This window comes from Myotis nattereri (assembly GCF_964212035.1).
Source record: "Myotis nattereri genome assembly, chromosome: 2".
Taxonomy (NCBI): domain Eukaryota; kingdom Metazoa; phylum Chordata; class Mammalia; order Chiroptera; family Vespertilionidae; genus Myotis; species Myotis nattereri.
This window is the reverse complement of record NC_138076.1, coordinates 125915742-125934862: the sequence shown is the minus strand read 5'-3', so window position 1 is coordinate 125934862 and position 19121 is coordinate 125915742. Positions and strand designations below refer to the sequence as shown.

General features: G+C 43.3%; 1 protein-coding gene across 1 annotated transcript in view; it reads right to left on the bottom strand.

Moving 5' to 3' along the window:
* Positions 1–9892, bottom strand: part of DYRK4 (dual specificity tyrosine phosphorylation regulated kinase 4) — a gene marked incomplete at both ends in the record, with an annotated part of 58118 nt that extends 48226 nt beyond the window's left edge. Inside the window, one exon of the mRNA XM_081083956.1 lies at positions 9806–9892. Coding sequence (XP_080940082.1) covers positions 9806–9892 — 87 coding nt within the window. The remainder of the gene's footprint in view (positions 1–9805) is intronic.
* Positions 9893–19121: the final 9229 nt, after the last annotated feature.

The following is a 19121-nucleotide window of genomic DNA, read 5'->3' as shown; positions in this document are numbered from 1 at the left end:
AAGGGACCTGGCATATATGGCATACTGTTCTTAATATGTTTTCTCACCTTCTTGGCACTATGTGTTTTAACCAAGGTCACCTCTCTGAGAAAGGTTGTTTCCCCAGGTAGGGATTTTCCCCTGAAGTTAGGGAGGGAATAAAACCCCTTAACTAAGTGCCAGGTGGGTAATTAATCACTTTAACTACGAACAATCATGCTTAAACTACATAAACTTTACTCCCTGAAACGGAGATAAGAAACGCCCTAACCTTTGGAATAGAGATTGATAGGATTGGAATCAACTGGTATAAATACAGATGTAACAAGACAACAGGACACAGAACCTAGAGACAGAACCTAGAAACAGAACCTAGGGAGAGAACATGGCAAAAGATCCTGGACAGAAACTGGACACAGAACCTAGCTGAAGAACCTAGAGACAGAACCTGGCTACAGAACCTGGATAGAACATGGCAAGAGAACCTGACTAGAACCTGGTGACTGAACCTGGCTGGAGAACCTGGACAGAACCTGGCTGGAGAACCTAGCAAGGGAACATGACTACAGAACCTGGCTGGAGAACCTGGACAGAACCTGGCTGGAGAACCTAGCAAGGGAACATGACTACAGAACCTGGCTGGAGAACCTGGCTGGAGAACCTAGCAAGAGAACATGGACACAGAACCTGGCTGGAGATCCTAACCAGAACTTCACTGGAGATCCTGACCAGAACTTGGCTAGAGATCCTGGCTAGGCTGCTGATCAACTGAATGCTGTCTCCATGTCATTCCTTCTTCACCAACTTCGTCCACACCTTTGGGGACCCCTGGACCTTCTGGGGTTGGGCCCCAGCACCCAGAGCAACCTGTGCCCACTCCATCCTGGCCCCCGGTAGAGTTATGCCAGTGCCATCCAGAGCAACCCAGTGCACACCTCACCCCAGGTGACAAGGAAGGGCAGACTGAGTGATCCAGGGAAACACACCCCACTCCACAATGAGGAGGGGCAAACTGGAGCAACCCCACATGTGCCTCACTCTGGGCTACAAGAAAGCAGGGACTGTCACCCAGAGAAACCCGCACCCACTCCATCCGGAGCCCAGGGTCTTGCTTCCGGGTAACCTGGAGCAACCCAGCACATGTCCCACTCAGGCCACAGAGGACCTCTGATAGTGCGAGCCAGAGCAACCAGCACCTGCTTCTCCCCAGCCCCTGAAACAGTCCTGCAGGGGCTATCCGGAGCAACCAAGCACATGCCTCACTCAGGCTATAAGAAAGTGCTGCCCGGGTGAACTGGAGCAAGCCAGTGTGCCAAGCCAGGAGCCACAGGACCATGCCGCAAGTGCACTACCAGAGGGACCTAGGGTGTCACCTGCCACAGGTGCTGGGGCCGCACAGCGAATTGCATGCCAGTGGGCTCTGGGTCCTCACAGGGACGCACACATCAGAGGAATTGTGCACATGCTCCCACCACCCCAAGCATCTGAAGCAGACGACTGAGGGACCAGTTCTGTGGGAGAAGGGGATACAACCAAGAGCAGAGACAATAAAGGCATGAGACTCAAGGCAGACCCAGCCTCTGGGCTAAAGATTTCCAGACCATTGCCCTGATAAGATCTTCAACCTCTCAAACCCCAAGCAGGGTGCCCAGGGACAGAAAGAGACAGCAAAAATGGGGAGACAAAGAAACAACACCCCAAGGAAAGAAAAAGATTGCCAGAAAAGGCACTAAATGAAACAGAGGCATGCAACATGTCAGGAAAAGAATTCAGAGGAAGGGTCATGCAGTTCATAAATCAGATGGATGAGAAAATCAACAACTTATGTAAGAATCAAGACAAAATCAAGAATGAGATAGCTGTGATTAAAAAAAAAACATGATGGAAGTAGACTAGAAGAAGTGGAGGATCAAATTAGTAATTTAGAATATAGGGCAGAAAACACACCCAATCTGAACAGCAACTAGAGAAAAAAATTAGAAAGCAGGAGGTGAGCCTAAGGGAGCTTTGGGACATGAAACAAAGTAACATATGTATACCAGGGGTGCCAGAAGGACAATAAAGGAGCAAGGATTAGAAAACCTATTTGAAGAAATAATGACAGAAAATTTCCCTGATTTGGGGAAGAAAAATGTCACACAAGCACAGAATCCCAAACAAGATGAACCCAAAAAGACCCACACCAAGACACATCATAATTACAATGGCAAATGTTAATGACAAAGAGAGAATCTTAAAGGCTACAAGAGAGAGACAGAGAGTTACCTACATACAGTGTGATTGAAACTTTGTGGCCCATGTGCAGAAGTCGGTATTTTGTGAAAGAGCCACACTCAAGGGGCCAAAGAGCTGCAAGTGGCTCATGAGCCACAGTTTGCCGACCATAGCACTAGGAGAACCGCACAACAACGTTCACAGCAACACCACTTTAAATAGCCAACAGATATAGTTGTAAGCTTGAACCTATGGTCCGAGCATGTGGCCCCACATGCCTGAGTAATGTGGGCTTGATAGAGTTCAGGTGCATGTAATTGAGTAGGATTGAAACCCAGGAGAATGTTTGTAAACATCTTGGTCATGCCCTTACTTTGCCTCCTAGCATCTGCTATAAAATAAAGGCATGGCTGTGGGCATGGTCACTGTCTCTCAGAGAAGCTGCATCCCACCAAGACCCGGCTTTCATTCTCTTGTCTGTCTTTTCTAAGCCTTTCAGCCGCCCCACTCAGGTTCACCCCGTGCTGGCGCAGCACACTTTAAAAAGATCTGCCTCCCAGGGCGGGTTCCTGCCTCAAACTCCGCCTTTACAGGAAATAGCTCTGGGAAACAGCTTGGGGGAGGGCACAGCCATTGCCAAGACAATCCCTGTAGGACTGACTTCCTTCTGCTCCGTTGCGGCTGTTCATCTGTATGTAATGAACACCACCCATGGTTTTTATATAAGTAGATTAGCTAACTTGCTTAATCTCTTAGGGCAGTGGTTCTCAACCTGTGGGTCGCGACCCCTTTGGGGGTCAAACGACCCTTTCACAGGGGTCACCTAAGACCATCAGAAAACACATATATAATTACATGTTGTTTTTGTGATTAATCACTATGTTTTAATTATGTTCAATTTGTAACAATGAAATTGGGGGTCACCACAACATGAGGAACTGTATTAAAAGGTCGCAGCACTAGGAAGGTTGAGAACCACTGTCTTAGGGTCTCAGTTTCCTCCTCTGTAAAATGGGGGTGATGAAAGGAGCAAATGTAAAAAGCTGAACACATATATTGGTGGGTATTGTCTTTCTAACATATCCTCATCCTCACTTCCAATGTCAAACAGATAGACTATTTGTCATGGTCTGAGGAAGTTTGGGAGAGAAGTTCTCTATTCTCTCTTATTAATGCTGGGATTCAGAGGTGGTCCCCATGCCAGCTTGCTTTGCATCCTAGTTATAGCGATTGAAGGTAAACTCAAGTTTTTCTTCTCTCTCCTCTAACTGAGAGCTCCAATGGGAATGAGGAACAAAGGAACCAGTACTTACTCTGTAGATACCAGAAGGAAGAGTGGGGCCCTAGGAGAGAATGGGGAAAAGTAGGTAAGTGGCCTCTCTCAGAACTCCAAGTGCACCCCAAACATAGATGTTACATTGTATCATATAGGGTGGGACATAAGTAGGTTTACAGTTGTGAATACATGAAACAGAAAATTTATTCTTGTACAATTATTAATTATTGTCTTACTTTCCATATGAATAGCTGTAAATCTACTTTTGCTCCACCTTGTATGACCATTTTTTATTGAGTCACCAATTGTAGATTGGCTGCTTGTGATTATAGTTTAAATGTTTTAATTCTTAGTTCTGTGACCATTAAAAGGTAATGGTCCACTTGCATTTAAAAGGTAAATTCTTTACCATAATTAATAGTGTAGCACACTGAAAACCTAGACAAAACTGGGAACTGGATGGAATCCTTGCTTTTTGCTCTCTCTTCAGTTATAATTGACTGTGAATTCGGTTCCTGTGCAACACCAAATGGCCAGACTGTTTATTTATTTGTTTTTCCTATCTATACTAATAAAAGGCTAATATGCTAATTAGACCGGGAGACCTTCCGGACATCCTTCCGGACAAAGCCATTGTGGTGGGGCTGAGGCAGAGGCAGTTAGGGACAATCAGGCCAGGAGGAGAGGGCAGTTGGGGGTGAGCAGGCCGGCAGTGGGGGGCAGTTGGGGACGATCAGGCTGGCAGGGAGGCAGTTGGGGGCTAGCAGGGGGGGCAGTTGAGGGCAGACAGGCCGGCGGGAGGGGACAGTTGGGGGTGAGCAGGCCAGGAGACAGAGTGGTTAGGGTTGATCAGGCAGGAAGGTAGCTGAGCAGTTAGGAGCCAGCAGTACCGGATTGCGAGAGGGATGTCCGACTGCCAGTTTAGGCCCAATCCTTGTGGGACTGGCAGTCGAACATCCCCTGAGGGGTCCGAAAATCGAGAGGGTGCAGGCCAGGCTGAAGGACACCCCCCCCCCACTGTGCACGAATTTCGTGCACCGGGCCACCAGTGGAGTAGTAATGAGATACACAAATGAGCCTGAATGAATTGCCCTCAGATACCTTCTTCTAGTGTGGGAGACTCACTAATAAGTAGGTCACCTACAGGAAACTACTTTCTGTTAAAGGGAGAGAAGTGGGGAAGGTAGACACAGTCAATATTTATTGGACTTTCAGTATCTGCCAGGTAGCAAGCCCAGGTTCTCTTATTTCATTCAATCCCACTGCAATCAGGAGAAGTAGGAAAAACTATTCCAGTTTCACAGCCAGCAAACAGAGACTTAATAACCTAACCAGGGTCTCATAGCTGGTGTTTACGTAGACATCTGTCCCCATGTGGTAGAAAAATAATGGTATTCAGCAATGGAATGATTTAAAGGATAGGATAGAAGAGAAATAACACAAGTACCTAATCTTCCAGTGCTGAAAATAGGAAATGTGTCTTAAGCATGCCTTCAGATATACTGTGTATCACTTACTCAGCATTTGTCAGGGGAATTGTAAAGTAACATCCTAACTTAACAGAGCTTCCTCCCCCAGGCCTCTCCCAGGTTCTTCTCCTGGGATGGCTGAACCTGAGACCCTGCAGTTCTGCTTGCTCCTCCAGTCCCAGAAGCTGACTGCAAGGCAACACTGTGCTCTTTGAATAGAGGTACAGAAGAGTAAAAATTCCTCCAACTGACCAGCTAAGACAACTGAGCTCTGGAAGAGGGTGTGTTCCCTACACTCTAGCATGAAAGCATTTTCCTGAGGGCAGAGAGAGCCTGTGTAACCAAGAGCCACTATGAGAGTTCTATGACCCTTGACAGCTAAGCAAGGATGGAGACTCTCCATAGACATCAAACACAAAGGACTCTCTATGGTAGAGGATCTTTAATATTTTACCATGTTTTAGATAAGTGGAAGGGCTCATTTTTTAAAAAAATTGTATACTACTATTTACTGTATATTATCCTATCTAATAAAAGAGTAATATGCAAATTAACTGTCACACCCTCACTCCCTCACTCTGTCATTCTGTCACAAAGATGGCGGTGGCCACGGAGCTGGAGTGAGCAGGAAGCTTGGTTGCCCCCGGCGATGGAGGAAGCCAAGCTTCCCGCCTGCCCTGGCCGGTCCTGAGCTCTGCTCAAGGCTACAAAGTTTCAATTATAGAAGATAAATAAATACCAGATACCTGCTTCCAGCCTGCGTGGCCTCTACTCAAGGAGGGGCTGGGAGCCTCCATTGCCAGGGGCAACCCAGGCTTTGAGCGGGACCAAGGCTACAAAGTTTCAATTACAGAAAAATAAATCCTAGATACCTGCTTCCAGCCCGTGGCCGTGGCCAGCCTGAAAATGGACATCAGCCCCTCACCCAGGCTGGCCAGGCACCCCAGTGGGGCCCCCACCCTGAAGGGGCTGTGGCCAGCCTGAAAACAGCCCTCAGCCCCTCACCCAGGCTGGCCACAAACTCATGGGGTGAGGGTTCCCACTGTGGGACTTGACTAGCCTGCAAACAGCCATCAGCCACTTACCCAGGCTGGCCAGGCACCCCAGTGGGGACCCCCAACCTGATCCGGACCGGGACACACTTCAGCCGGCCCCCACCCGTGCACCAGGCCTCTATCCTATGTAATAAAAGGGTAATATACAAATTGACCCTAACAGCAGAATGACTGGTCACTATGACACACACTGACCACCAGGGGGCAGACGCTCAATGCAGGAGATTCCCCCTGGTGGTCAGTGCGCTCCCACAGGGGGAGCTCTGCTCAGCCACAAGCCAGGCTGATGGCTGCCAGTACAGCAGTGGTGGCGGGAGCCTCTCCCGCCTCCTCAGCAGCACTAAGGATGTCCGACTGCAGCTTAGGCCTGTTCCCCGCTGGCAAGTGGACATCCCCCCGAGGGCTCCTGGGCTGCCAGAGGGCTGTCTGATGCCAGCTTAGGCCCGATCCCCTGGGGAGCAGGCCTAAGCCAGCAGGTGGACATCCCCTGAGGGGTCCCAGACTGCGAGAGGGAACAGACTGGGCTGAGGGACCCCCTGAGTGCACAAATTTTTGTGCACCGGGCCTCTAGTCTAATCTAATAAAAGAGAAACATGCAAATTGACCACATCTCTGCTATGCCCCAAGCCATGCTCACCAGCCAATCAGAGCAACTATATGCAAATTAACCCAACCAAGATGGCGGCCAGAAGCCATGGAGCTGGAGCAAGTAGGAGGCTTGGTTGCCCTGGCGATGGAGGAAACCAAGCTTCCCGTTTGCCCTAGCCGTCTGTGGCCTCCACTCAAGGCAACAAAGTTTCAATTATAGAAGATAAATAAATCCCAGTTACCTGCTTCCAGCCAGCCTCCACTGGGAGCTTGGGTGGCTGGGGGTCGTGGCCAGCCTGCAAATAGCCATCAGCCCCTCACCATGGCTGGCCAGGCACCCCAGTGGGGACCCCCACCCTGATCTGGGACACCCTTCAGGGCAAACCAGCTGGCCCCCACCTATGCACCAGGCCTCTATCTTATATAATAAAAGGGTAATATGCAAACTGACCCTAACAGCAGAAGGACTGGGAATGACTGGTCACTATGACACACACTGACCACCCAGGGGTAGACACTCAATGCAGGAGCTGCCCCCTGGTGGTTAGTGCGCTCCCACAAGGGGAGCTCTGCTCAGCCACAAGCCAGGCTGATGGCTGCCAGTACAGCAGTGGTGGTGGGAGCCTCTCCCGCCTCCTCAGCAGAGCTAAGAATGTCCCACTGCAGCTTAGGTCTGCTCCCCGCTGGCAAGTGGACATTCCCTGAGGGCTGCCAGGCTGCCAGAGGGATGTCTAACTGCCAGCTTAGGCCCAATCCCCCGGGGAGCGGGCCTAAGCCAGCAGGTGGTCATCCCCCGAGGGGTCTCAGACTTCGAGAGGGCATAGGCTGGTCTGAGGGACCACCCCCCCACCCCGAGTGCACAAATTTTTGTGCACCGGGCCTCTAGTTATATTAATATAATCATATGTTACTATTACAAATATTAGTAATCGTTTATTATTGAATACTATATTAAGACTTGTTGTCTTAAAGCCAGGTGAAATCAATTATTAAACATCACATTTAATAAATTCCCTTAGCTGAAATACTATCAAGACTCATATAGAACTACTTAATTATTATAAACATATTTATAACATATTAAATATCATGAAATAAATATAAATTATCAATTTATTTAAATATCAAAAAAATTTTCAACACCTGCTTGGGGCAGTTGATATGTTGAGATCCATAGCTCATTCATCTTCACTATTGTTTTAGGTGAAGGGGTTGTAATTCATTCTTTTAATTCTCGTTAATATAACTGTCCACTAAAACTCTAGCTTTTATGTTCTGAGGAAAGTTATTGACTTGTTTGCATTTCCTTACTTAGCCTATTCAATTCATTGGATGATAAGTCCATTGGGAGAAAATAAACAGATGGTGGAAAGACATTTGTTTAGGGCCCATCAGAATAATTACCAATGTAAAGATAATAATTGTAAGTTGAAATGGTATCGCAAGTGATATTATCAATTTGCCAGTAGCTATCATAAAATACAACATAAATGAATTTATCTTCAGTGTGATTTTTAATTTCAATTTTACAATTTCTTTCACTGTAACTGCAACAGAATTTACTTTCCTTAAGATTAATGTAAGTATATTATGGAATTGTATACAACAACATTTACCAGAGTTGACATTACTCAGCAAAAAGGCATGGAATAGAGTGGTTAAGAATATGGGTTCTGGGCCCCCAAGTCTTCGTGATGATACCATTCTCTTCCCCAAATGAAATTCCAGGATCCTTACCTTTATAAAGGTGACATTTGGCTTCTTTTTTGTTTTCAATATTGGGAAGGATTTCAAACTGCCTTTGCTTGGCTTTTTTGCATCCATTTTAGTCCTGTAGAGGGAGAGTAAAAAAATCAATTGGCAGTAGGAGCAAAATGTAAGTAATGGCCCCCAAATGCACAGATGCAAAGAATTAGTGGAAATGTAAATTAGTGCAGTTACTATAGAAAACAGTATGTAGTCTCCTCAAAAAATTAGGAGTAGAGTTACCATATGATCTAGCAATGCCACTTTGAATATTTACCTGAAAAGTAAACATTTATTCATTAAAATATGTACACCACTATGTTCATTGCAGCATTATTTACAATTGCCAATACAAGGGAAACAACCTAAGTGTCCATGGACTAATGATTGAATAGAGACGATGTGGTACATTTCTACAATGGAATCTTACACAGCCATACAATATGAGATATTGCCATTTACAATAACATGAATAAATCTTGAAATTATTGTGCTAAGTAAAATAAGTTAGACAGTGAAGGACATGAACCCTACAACTTCACTCATATGTGCAATATAAAGCAAACTAGCAAAACAAACAAAATCAAACTCATTGATACAGACAATAGAATGGTGGTTACCAGAGGGGAAGTGGAGTAGAGGGAGGGCAAAGTGGGTAAAGGGGGTCAAACATATAGTAATGGAAGAAAAAGGCTTTGAGTAGTGAGCATGCATTAGGGTACACAGATAGCAAATTATAATCTTGTACACCTGAAAATTATAGAATGTTATTAACCAGTGTCACTCCAATACATAAAAAAGATACTAATTAAAGAAAAAAAAGCAGATTAGTGGATTAAAAACTTTGGCACATCTACACAATGGAATACTATGCCGCAGTAAAAAAGGAAGAAACTCCTACCATTTGCAACAGCATGGATGGAACTGGAGAGCATTACGCTAAGTGAAATAAGTCAGTCAGAGAAAGATAAATATCACATGATCTCACTCATTTGTGAATTATAATGAACAACATAAACCGATGAACAAAAACAGATCTAGAGACAGAGAAGCATCGAATCAGATGCTCAAACCTCAGAGGGAAAGTAGGGGAGGGTGGGTATAAGGGGGAGAGATCAACCAAAGGACTTGTATGCATGCATGTAAGCATAAGTGATGGACACAGACAACAGGGGGTGAGGTGAGGGCAGGACTGGGGGGATGAGGGGACAATGGGGAAGATAAAGACACAATTGTAATACCTTAATCAATAAAAAAAAAATTTTTTAAAAAGTAAAAGAAAAAAAAGACTATATGTGTTTAAATTTTGCCCGCCATTCACTGGTTTATGGTCATGACTAGTTAACTTCACTTGAATCTCAGTTTCCCATCTTTGCAAAATGCTTGGGGCACAACAATCACCACTGGGTTCTGGGCCCCCAAGTCTTCATGATGGTCCCTTTCTCTTCCCCAAATGAAATTCCAGGATCCTTACTTACCTTTACAAAGGTGACATTTGGTTTCTTTTTTGTTTTCAATATTGGGAAGGATTTCAAACTGCCTTTGCTTGGCTTTTTTGCATCCATTTTAATCCCGTGGAGGGAGAGTAAAAAAATCAATTGGCAGTAGGAGCAAAATGTAAGTAATGGCCCCACATGCAGAGATGCAAAGAACACGGGGCAGGCTTGGAGGAAAAAGGTGGCAGGCCTAAAAGCAGTGGCTGAGTCTCTGCTGCTCCTTTTGTTTCCCTTCTGGCGACTGCGGAGCGGGGACATCCTGTGCTCAGGGAGAGGGTGATAGGAGCCAGGGGAGGAAGATGGCCTACTGAGGTGTGAGCAGCTAGGACACCAAGAGAAAAGACCCATTTCCCCTAGTTAACTGCAAAGTAAGCCATTCTTTTGCCACAAATACCTCTTGTTCTAAAATATAGATATATTAATGGTTACTTGGTAGTTTAATGCCTATAGAAAAAGAAAAGATAATAATTGGTAGAAATGCTGTCCCTGGATCTCTTTTGGCCACTTTTGTACCTTCTTCATTCAGAGCACAGTTCTACAAATAAAGACCTCACTGCAAGATGAAAAAATAACTCACATAAGCATATGGAATCTAGTGGTGATATATCTAAAAGGAAGATAGCATCTTAAAGGGCTCTCATGCCACTGACATACTCCTGCTCCATTAGCGGGCCACTGTGAAACTCCGGTCTCTTGGAAGTCCCTTTTCAGCCCCTAACTCTAGAAAGAATCAAGGGAATTAGGGATACATAAAATAGGGACAGAACAGGAATCAATGCAAATGCTATCACAGCTTCTGCAGATACTATAATACATAGTGATAGAATCACAATTTTGAAGTTATTCAAAGAATTGAAGATGTCAGAGCAACATTGAGCATAATGTTGAAAAATCAAAAATTACTTGTCTATATATGAGAAGTTTAAAAATATGGCACATATGTATTATGGTATATGATATAGTCATTCTAAAAATGAGGTAAATCTTTATGTATGTCCATAATATATTGAGTAAAGACAGAAAAATATGGATAATATGATTCCATATTTACTTAAGAAAAAAACAAGATATTTGCATGTCTTTATCAGGTATATTGAAGGATCTAAAAAAATAAACTAAAACATTTAGTGAGGAGTGGGGTTGGGGGAGGTGAGTGGGAACATTAATTTTAACACACACACACACACACACACACACACACGAAAAAATCTTATGCAGAGGCAAGCAAAAGTAATAGTTGATTCTCTGCAAATGACCATGGTTTTACCTCTCCCTCCCCTTCGTTCCTTTCTACAAACATTTGCTGAAACAATTCTCCTGGTACACCTGACATGGCCTCTGCCCTTAAGGAGAGTTCATTCTCCAGGAGGGAGACCCCTGGAGACAGGCTGTTAGGGTGTTGGAGACCAACACACTAACAGAGGTCTGGGCAAAGAGTTAACAGCGCACTTCAGGGTGACTAACTCTGTTGGGAAGGCTGAGGAAGTCTTCACACCTGACTGCATAGAATAGAACTGTCCTTGAAGAATAAACAGGACAGGCACAAAGTCAAGGGCAGATGGATGAAACTGTGCAAAGCACAAAAGTATAAAACAACATTGCCTTTTCCAGAAACTTTGAGTCGCTGGACATTGCTGGTGGAGGGCCAGAGAAGGAGTTAGATTGTAAAATGTCGTATAGTCCATGTAGGGCATTGGGGCCTGTGTGGCTATTCTAGGGGTGACAATACCAGCTTTGTATTTTAGGACCATCTCCCTGACAATCCCATGGAGCATGGTTGGGAGAGCTCAGGTAGAAAGCCACCCTGAGCATCTAGGCAAGAGATGATGAGGGCCTCCACGGGGCAATGGCAGTGAGGACAGAGTGGAGGAATGAACCTGGGAATAATTTTGGAGACAGAACTGGTAGAAGTTTGGCTATCAATTCAGGGTGGCGTTTGTAAAATCCCAACACTGGGAAAGAATGAATATAATTTCTCCTGCCAAGGCTCTGTATCAGATGCTCCCTCCATCTACTTCCCACGGAAGTAGTAGAAAATAAATCCCAATGTGTCTCTTTCCAAGTAAGTGGAGCTCTTTCTTCTGTTCAGTTTTGGGAGCTCTGAAGGTGAAGAGAACCTGAAACCCAAAGAAAATGCAAGGAATTGGAGTCTAGTCTCAGTGCTGTCCCAGATAGATTTTGAGCAAGTCACTTGTCTTCTCTATATTCAGTGTCCTCATCTATAAAATGACGAAGCTAGACTAGATGACCTCTAATTTCCCTTCCAGTTCTAAGCTTCTTTGATTCTAACTATTAAATACTGCCAGATTGGGGGTGGGGCCTGAGGGGTGAGTTCTGTTGTGATTTATTCCATGACTTCCCTCCTTTGGATTATTCTTTGGTTATCAAAGAATTCTGTGCCTTTCTTAATACATTCAATCTAGCTTCCACTTAACCCATTACACTTAAGCCACACTCAAAGCTTCACAAATGTCACTTTTATCCTCAAAATACATGCTGAGTTATGCAGGAAAGGAATTAAAATACGTTTTATAACTTGTTTATGTGTTATGTGAAGGATTAAAGATAACAAATAAATTCAGCTCAGAGCTAGAGTGAATATGACTTTGGGAATGGAAACTAAAATTTAAGAAGTTCTCCTATTGTTTTACACAAAGATCAGAGTTTCCCTACCAATCTGTACAGCCTATACCAATCTCCTCTCTAGATTTCAACACTTTCGTCTGTGGGGACCATTTTTGTCACTTGGTCAGCAGCTTTAGTGTTAATTATTTCAAGTGTATATATTTTCATCATGAGTTTCTTGGGAATACGAATGGTGACCTTGTATTTTATTTTTATATTTTTCATAGAATTGAGGACAATGGCTAATTTATTGAAAGCTCTTGGTACATATTTGCTGAAGAGAGAGAAATCTAAAATAGTTTACATCAATTCATCAAAAAAATTTCAGACCATCAAATACATACCAGATACTGTGCTAAGCATGGGGGATTCAGTGATAAATAAAACAGAATTATTGCTTTCAGTTCAAAGTCTGGTGGGAAAAACAGACCCATAAACAGTGGTGCCAGTGTTACTATGTGCACAGTATTTTATATGTAATGAATTATCTTTGTATACCAAGTGCCAATGCCCCTGAAGGAAATATCTTTTTTGAGATTTACCTGCTATGATTTCAGTATTTCTAGTGCAGTTGTCAGTAGCTTGATCTTTATGCTGGGGGTGGAGGGAGGGCTGCCTTTGGGGCAGAAATTGTGGCCACTTAGGACATGCAGGGATTCCCTTTGCATTTTTATGAACAGGAGATAATGTACTGAATGTATTTATGTTACTCGCATTTGTGCCTAAGAGAACTCCTTGGCCCCTCTGCATTTCTCCTGGAAACTCTTCATGGTCCACGGACTTACAGACTTTAAAAGTTGGAAGAGGTTTTAGAGGCCATCTTGCCCATTTTCCCACCCTGGGCAGGAATCCTCTTTAGATTAGAGTATCCATGGCAATCAATGGGTCTCCACTTAAATATTACTGTGACAGATCTCACTGTTTTTCAGGCACCCCATTTGCACCCAGCTGTTAACTGACTGACACATGGCTGGTGCTCAGTAAATGTTGGTCAGAAGAAATGATATTGAACAACATACCTCCACTGACACTTGTTATCCTCTGCAGAGCAACAAAGAAAACACTACCCACTCTTCTACTCAAGGGAAATTGAGTATTCAAAACTGGCTTTTAGTCTCCCTTTGCACCTACTCATCTCCAGGCATTCTGTGGTTTCGTTTCAAACCCCTCCTTATATGATTGAATATTCAAACATAATAGAGGGAACCTGTATTGTGACTGTCCCTCTCTGTTTTCTAATTTTTTATGACCTCTCTTAATGTGGCTAAAGTTTTCTAGTCTAAATTATGCTCTAATCACTGCTAAGTCAGGCAGTGAGACTTTTACATCTCTCATCTGGTCACTGTGTTTCTATTAATGCACCTAGACCAGTATTTGCTCTTTTGAGCTGTCACAGCGCATTCATGTGGGTTGGTGCTCAGCCAATACCATTGATTCCCAACACTGGGCCCCCCAGTTGGAGAAGCAAGCATTCTAGCCACATTGTTGACAACATGGAGATGAGCAGGGAATGTTAAGGAAGAGTGGCTGACACATTGCTAGAGACTCCCTTCAGGTTGTCATTACCCTTTTGAAAAGGACTAAAACAAGGAAGAGAAATTACAGACTCAAGTCATTGTGAAGAATTCCTTAGAATTTCTAGATTTTATGTATCTACCACATATAGGTGATTAAATCCCACAAGCAAGACTGACTAGTCAAGAGTAAGAATGGCAACAAATAAGTAAATATCAATAATAACCTTAATTGTAAATGGCTTAAATGCTCCAATCAAAATGCATAGTGTAGCTGAATGGATAAGAAAATATGACCCCTATATATGCTGTCTATAAGAAACTCACTTCAGAACAAAAGACTCACACAGAATGAAAGTGAATGGATGAAAAATTTTTTCCAGGCAAATGGAAAAAAAAAAAAAAGCTAAGATAGCAATACTCATATCTGACAAAATAGACTTCAAAGTGGAGACCATAACAAGAAACAATGAAGACCACTTCATAATACTAAAGGGATCAATAAAACAAGAGAATATAACTCTGGTTAACATATATGCAGCCAATACAGGAGCATCCAAATATATAAAAATAACTTCTGGAGACTTTAAGGGAGAGATGGACAGGAATATAACCATAGTGGGGAACTTTAACACCCCACTGACATCACTGGAAGCAGTGATCCTAAACAACACACTAGGTCAAATGGAATTAATTGACATTTACAGAACATTTCACCCCAAAGCTACATAATATACATTCTTCTCAAGTGCGCATGGGACATTTTTAAAGACTGATCACATGTTAAGACACAAAACAAGTCTCTACAAGTTCAAGAAGATTGAAATCATATCAAGCATCTTCTAGGATCACAATGGCATGAAATTAGCAATCGACTACAATTAAAACATTCAAACACATGGAGGCTAAATAGTATGTTATTAAACAATGAATGGGTTACCAAAGAGATCAAGAAAGAAATAAAAAAACTTCCTGGAAACAAATGAAAATGAACATAAAACAACCCAAAATCTCTGGGACACAGTGAAAGCAGTCTTGAGAGGGAAGTTCATAGCACTACAGGCCTACCTCAAAGAAAGAAAGAAGAAAGAAAGAAAGAAAGAAAGAAAGAAAGAAAGAAAGAAAGAAAGAAAGAAAAGAGAAAGAAAGAGACTAGACCACCAACTTACACCATATACAAGAATAAACTCAAAATGGATAAAAGACCTAAATGTAAGTCATGAAACCATAAAAATCTTAGAAGAATCCATAGGCAGCAAAATCTCAGACATCTCTCGTAGCAATATGGATACATCTCCTAAGGAAAAGGAAACTAAGAAGAAAATAAAGGGGACTACATAAAAACAAAAAGCTTCTGCACAGCGAAAGAAATCATCAACAAAGTGAAAAGAGCCCACTGCATGGGAGAACATATTTCCCAATGATATAACTGATAAGGGATCAATTTCCAAAATATATAAGGAACTCATACAACTTAACAAAAAGAAGATAAATGATCCAATTTAAAAATGGGCAAAGGACCTAAATAGACACTTCTCCAAAGTGGACATATAGAAGGGCAAGAAACAGGAAAAAATGTTCAAAGTCATTAATTGTCTGAGAGATGCAAGTTAAAATGACAATGAGGTATCATCTCACACCTGTCAGAATGGCTATCATCAACAAATCAACAAATGACAAGTACTGGTGAAGATGTGGAGAAAAGGGAACCCTCTTACACTGCTGGTTGGAATGCAGGCTGGTGCAGCCACTGTTGAAAACAATATGGAGTTTCATCAAAAAATTTAAATGGAACTCCCATTTGTTCCAGTGATCCCACTTCTAGGAATATATCCTAAGAAATCAGAAACACCAATCAGAAAGAATATGTGCACTCCTATGGTCATACCAGTGCAATTTAAAATAGCTAGAGTTGGAAACAGTCTAAGTGCCCATCAGCAGATGAGTGGATAAAAAAGCTATGGTCCATTTACACAATGGAAATTATTTGGCAGTAAAAAAGAAGGAACTCTTACTATTTGCAACAATATGGATGGACTTGGAGAGTATTATGCTAAGTGAAATAAGCCAGTCAGAGAAAGACTGCATGTGGAATATGATGAACAAAATAGATCCAGAGACATAAAACCTGGAACAGACTAACAAATTTCAGAGGGAAGGTAGGGGTCGGTGAGTGGGGGGTGGGGGGTGGGGGGGTGGGGGGGGATATTAACCAGGAACTTATATGCATATATGCATAGCCCATGGACACAGACAATAATGTGGTGAAGGCTTGGGAGGAGTGGGTTGCGGGTGGAGGTATTAATGGGGGTGGGGGGGGGGGAGGAGGAACACCAAAGGGGACATCTGTAATACTTTCAACCATAAAGATAATTTAAAAAAAGACTGACTAGTCACAAGGGACACTTATATTTGTTGTTTCTCAGTTTGAACTTTTCATTTAAATGGCCTCACACTTTTGCTAAGTTTCCCTTTAAACCTGAACAGTGAAGCATGAACTAAGATTGTGGACTGTCAGTCATTTAAAAATTGTCCAAAGGGTCACAAGTTACTTAAGCCCTGAATTGGCTGATGGACATTTTAAACGTAGCAAATACCACACATTAACTACACTTAAAAAAGAAAAATCCCAAATTTTGCATCCCCTTTTTAAGGAAAACAAACACACAAACAAAAAAACCCCACTACTGGGAATTACCCCAGAGGAGCGGCAAGTAGCACCTGAAGTGTTGCTCTGAAGGAATAAACTTTAAAGTGCTCTTGTGTCGAGGATTCCGCTCTGGTTGACCTGGGAGGTGCGGGACTATGAGCTGGGTAGGAATAGGCTAGTAGCAGCCAGACCTCATCCACGAATGGTCAGGGACTCACTTTGGACATACAGTGAACATAAAGAAAGGGGGTAGGAAATTTGTGTCCCGGGTTGTTGGGGTCAGGGTTGGAAGCAGTTTTAGGGTAGGTCTTGAGTTCCCTAAAATCCATCTCTCCCCACCAGCAGTCAGCTGAAGTCAGCGATACAACATTCCATTAGCAGAAACTTTGTCAATGTTGGGTTGTGAGGCTGCAGCTGCTCAGAGCAAGATCTAAGATTCTATTTGCCTTCCCTCTGCACTCAGAGCCGCCCCTCTCTCCTCCGACCCACACACTCCCTTCTACTTCTTTGCATTCTGTAGACCTTTCATTCTCCCGCTTACCCAACCTCCTTCCCCTATTGCCTTGGGTGCTTCTTACCCTGGAAGGGCCACTGGGACCTAGGGGATTGGGATTGCGGATTGCGAGCCCCTGTGGCCTCTCTTGCCTTTTGTTCAGGTGTGGGTAGGAGGTGGGAGGAGCGGCACCTTGCTGGAGCCTAGGAGTGCAGCTGGAGGACCACACCCTCCTCATGTCGCTATAGAAACTGTGTCCGCCCTTTTTGTGACTCCAGAGCTGAAAGGACTTAAGGCTCTGGTCTAGTCCTGAACCACCTTTTACATCAACCTGAAAAACACATCTCTTTTCATCCTGCTCCGATTCTCTTGCCCCAGTCCTTTAAAGTTTGGGACAAGAATTGGAGGACTTCCCAAGGACAGATTATAGTTGACCAAAACAGAGCAGATTCGTAAAATTATCCCTACCCTCTTCCTTTTTCAAAGTTTGTGGTTACCAGAATTCATAAAACAAGTTTTGAATACATGTGTTTATCAGATGAACACTTAGAGCACTTGCTTCTGCACCAGGTTTTAAAAACAGGAAAACTAAGGAAAGTTATAGTTAAACTAGAGGCCCAGTGCACAAAATTTGTACACGGGTAGGGTCCCTAGGCCTGGCCAGCAATCAGGGCCAATCTGCGGGGCGGCGAGCAGGGTGATAGGGGGGCCCCCACTGGCACCCGCCTTGGCTGGCCTGAAGCCTGCAGGGGACAGCTCCTGCTTTGAATGTCTGCCCCTGGTGGTCAGTACGCATCATAGCAACCCTGTTCTGCTGTCCAGTCGATTTGCATATTAGGCTTTTATTATATACGATGATGGCAGGGTGGCCTCAGGGAATACACAGTATGGTCTACAGAGGCAACAGACATCCAAATAAAGCTTTCTGAAAAGCTGAGTTGAATTTGAGTTTTCAAGACAAGTAAGAACTGACAATGTAAAGAAGGCAAATTAGAGCCAACCTGAAGGCCCAGGGTTCCAAGGGCATAATATCATGGGGGTCAGGCAGGGGCCAGACTAATTCAAAATAGCTTGTGAGCTAAACAGGCTAAGGTGTATGTGCGTGAATTTTAAGCAGGGGAGTGTTCATGCTCAAACTTTATTTTAGAAACCTCCCTCTGGCAATAATGGTATGGAGGGTAAGCCAGCGTAGGTTAAGAATCAAGGTAAAAGTAGTTAAGTGATGATGTTTTAGAGTAAGGGACCAGTGGAAGGAGAGAATAGTTTTGAGCAATTGAGGAAAATAAAGCCTGATGATAGGATGTGAAGGGTGGCAATGCCTTAGGCACCTGAGTTTGTGATGATGCCATTTACTAATAGAATATAGGAGGGAAGACTTTGGGGGCAAGGGGAGATGTTATTGATGATTTAATACATCAAATTATCAATGGACAAGGCAACAAGTCTTGCGCAGAGTGAGCTCTGGACTAAAGTTCCTGACATGGCAGTCACTGTCACATAGGTGACCACTGGAGCTTGAAATCACCAAAGCTTTTGGATTTTCTTTTTAAAGGACGGAAAATAATACAATCACAGAATATGATACCATGAAGGGAGAAATGGGTGTGACAGAAGATTAGAAAGCTGCAAAATAATGAAGAGTAGGCAGGGAGATGGGGTGAAATTATGAAAGAATAGTGTTACCCATACCCAGAGCATGATGAATAGGGTTCTACAAGATTAGTTGAGAAAAATGTATACTAGATTTGGCAACATTAATGAGCTCATTAATACTTTCTGCAAGGCCAGTTTAAGAAATTTTAGGGTTTCCACAGAAACTATGAATTACACAGAGAAAACAGGTTCATTGAACTTGTGCCAGGTGATTAAACAATGACATCAGTATCTAATATAGGGTGGGCTCTTAATAAATGTTTTCTGTTGAACTGCAACATATAGGGTATCTCAATACTGTATAACTGGAAAATATAGTTTAAAAATGGGGTAGGGTAGGTGAGGTGGTATAGGACAGTGTAA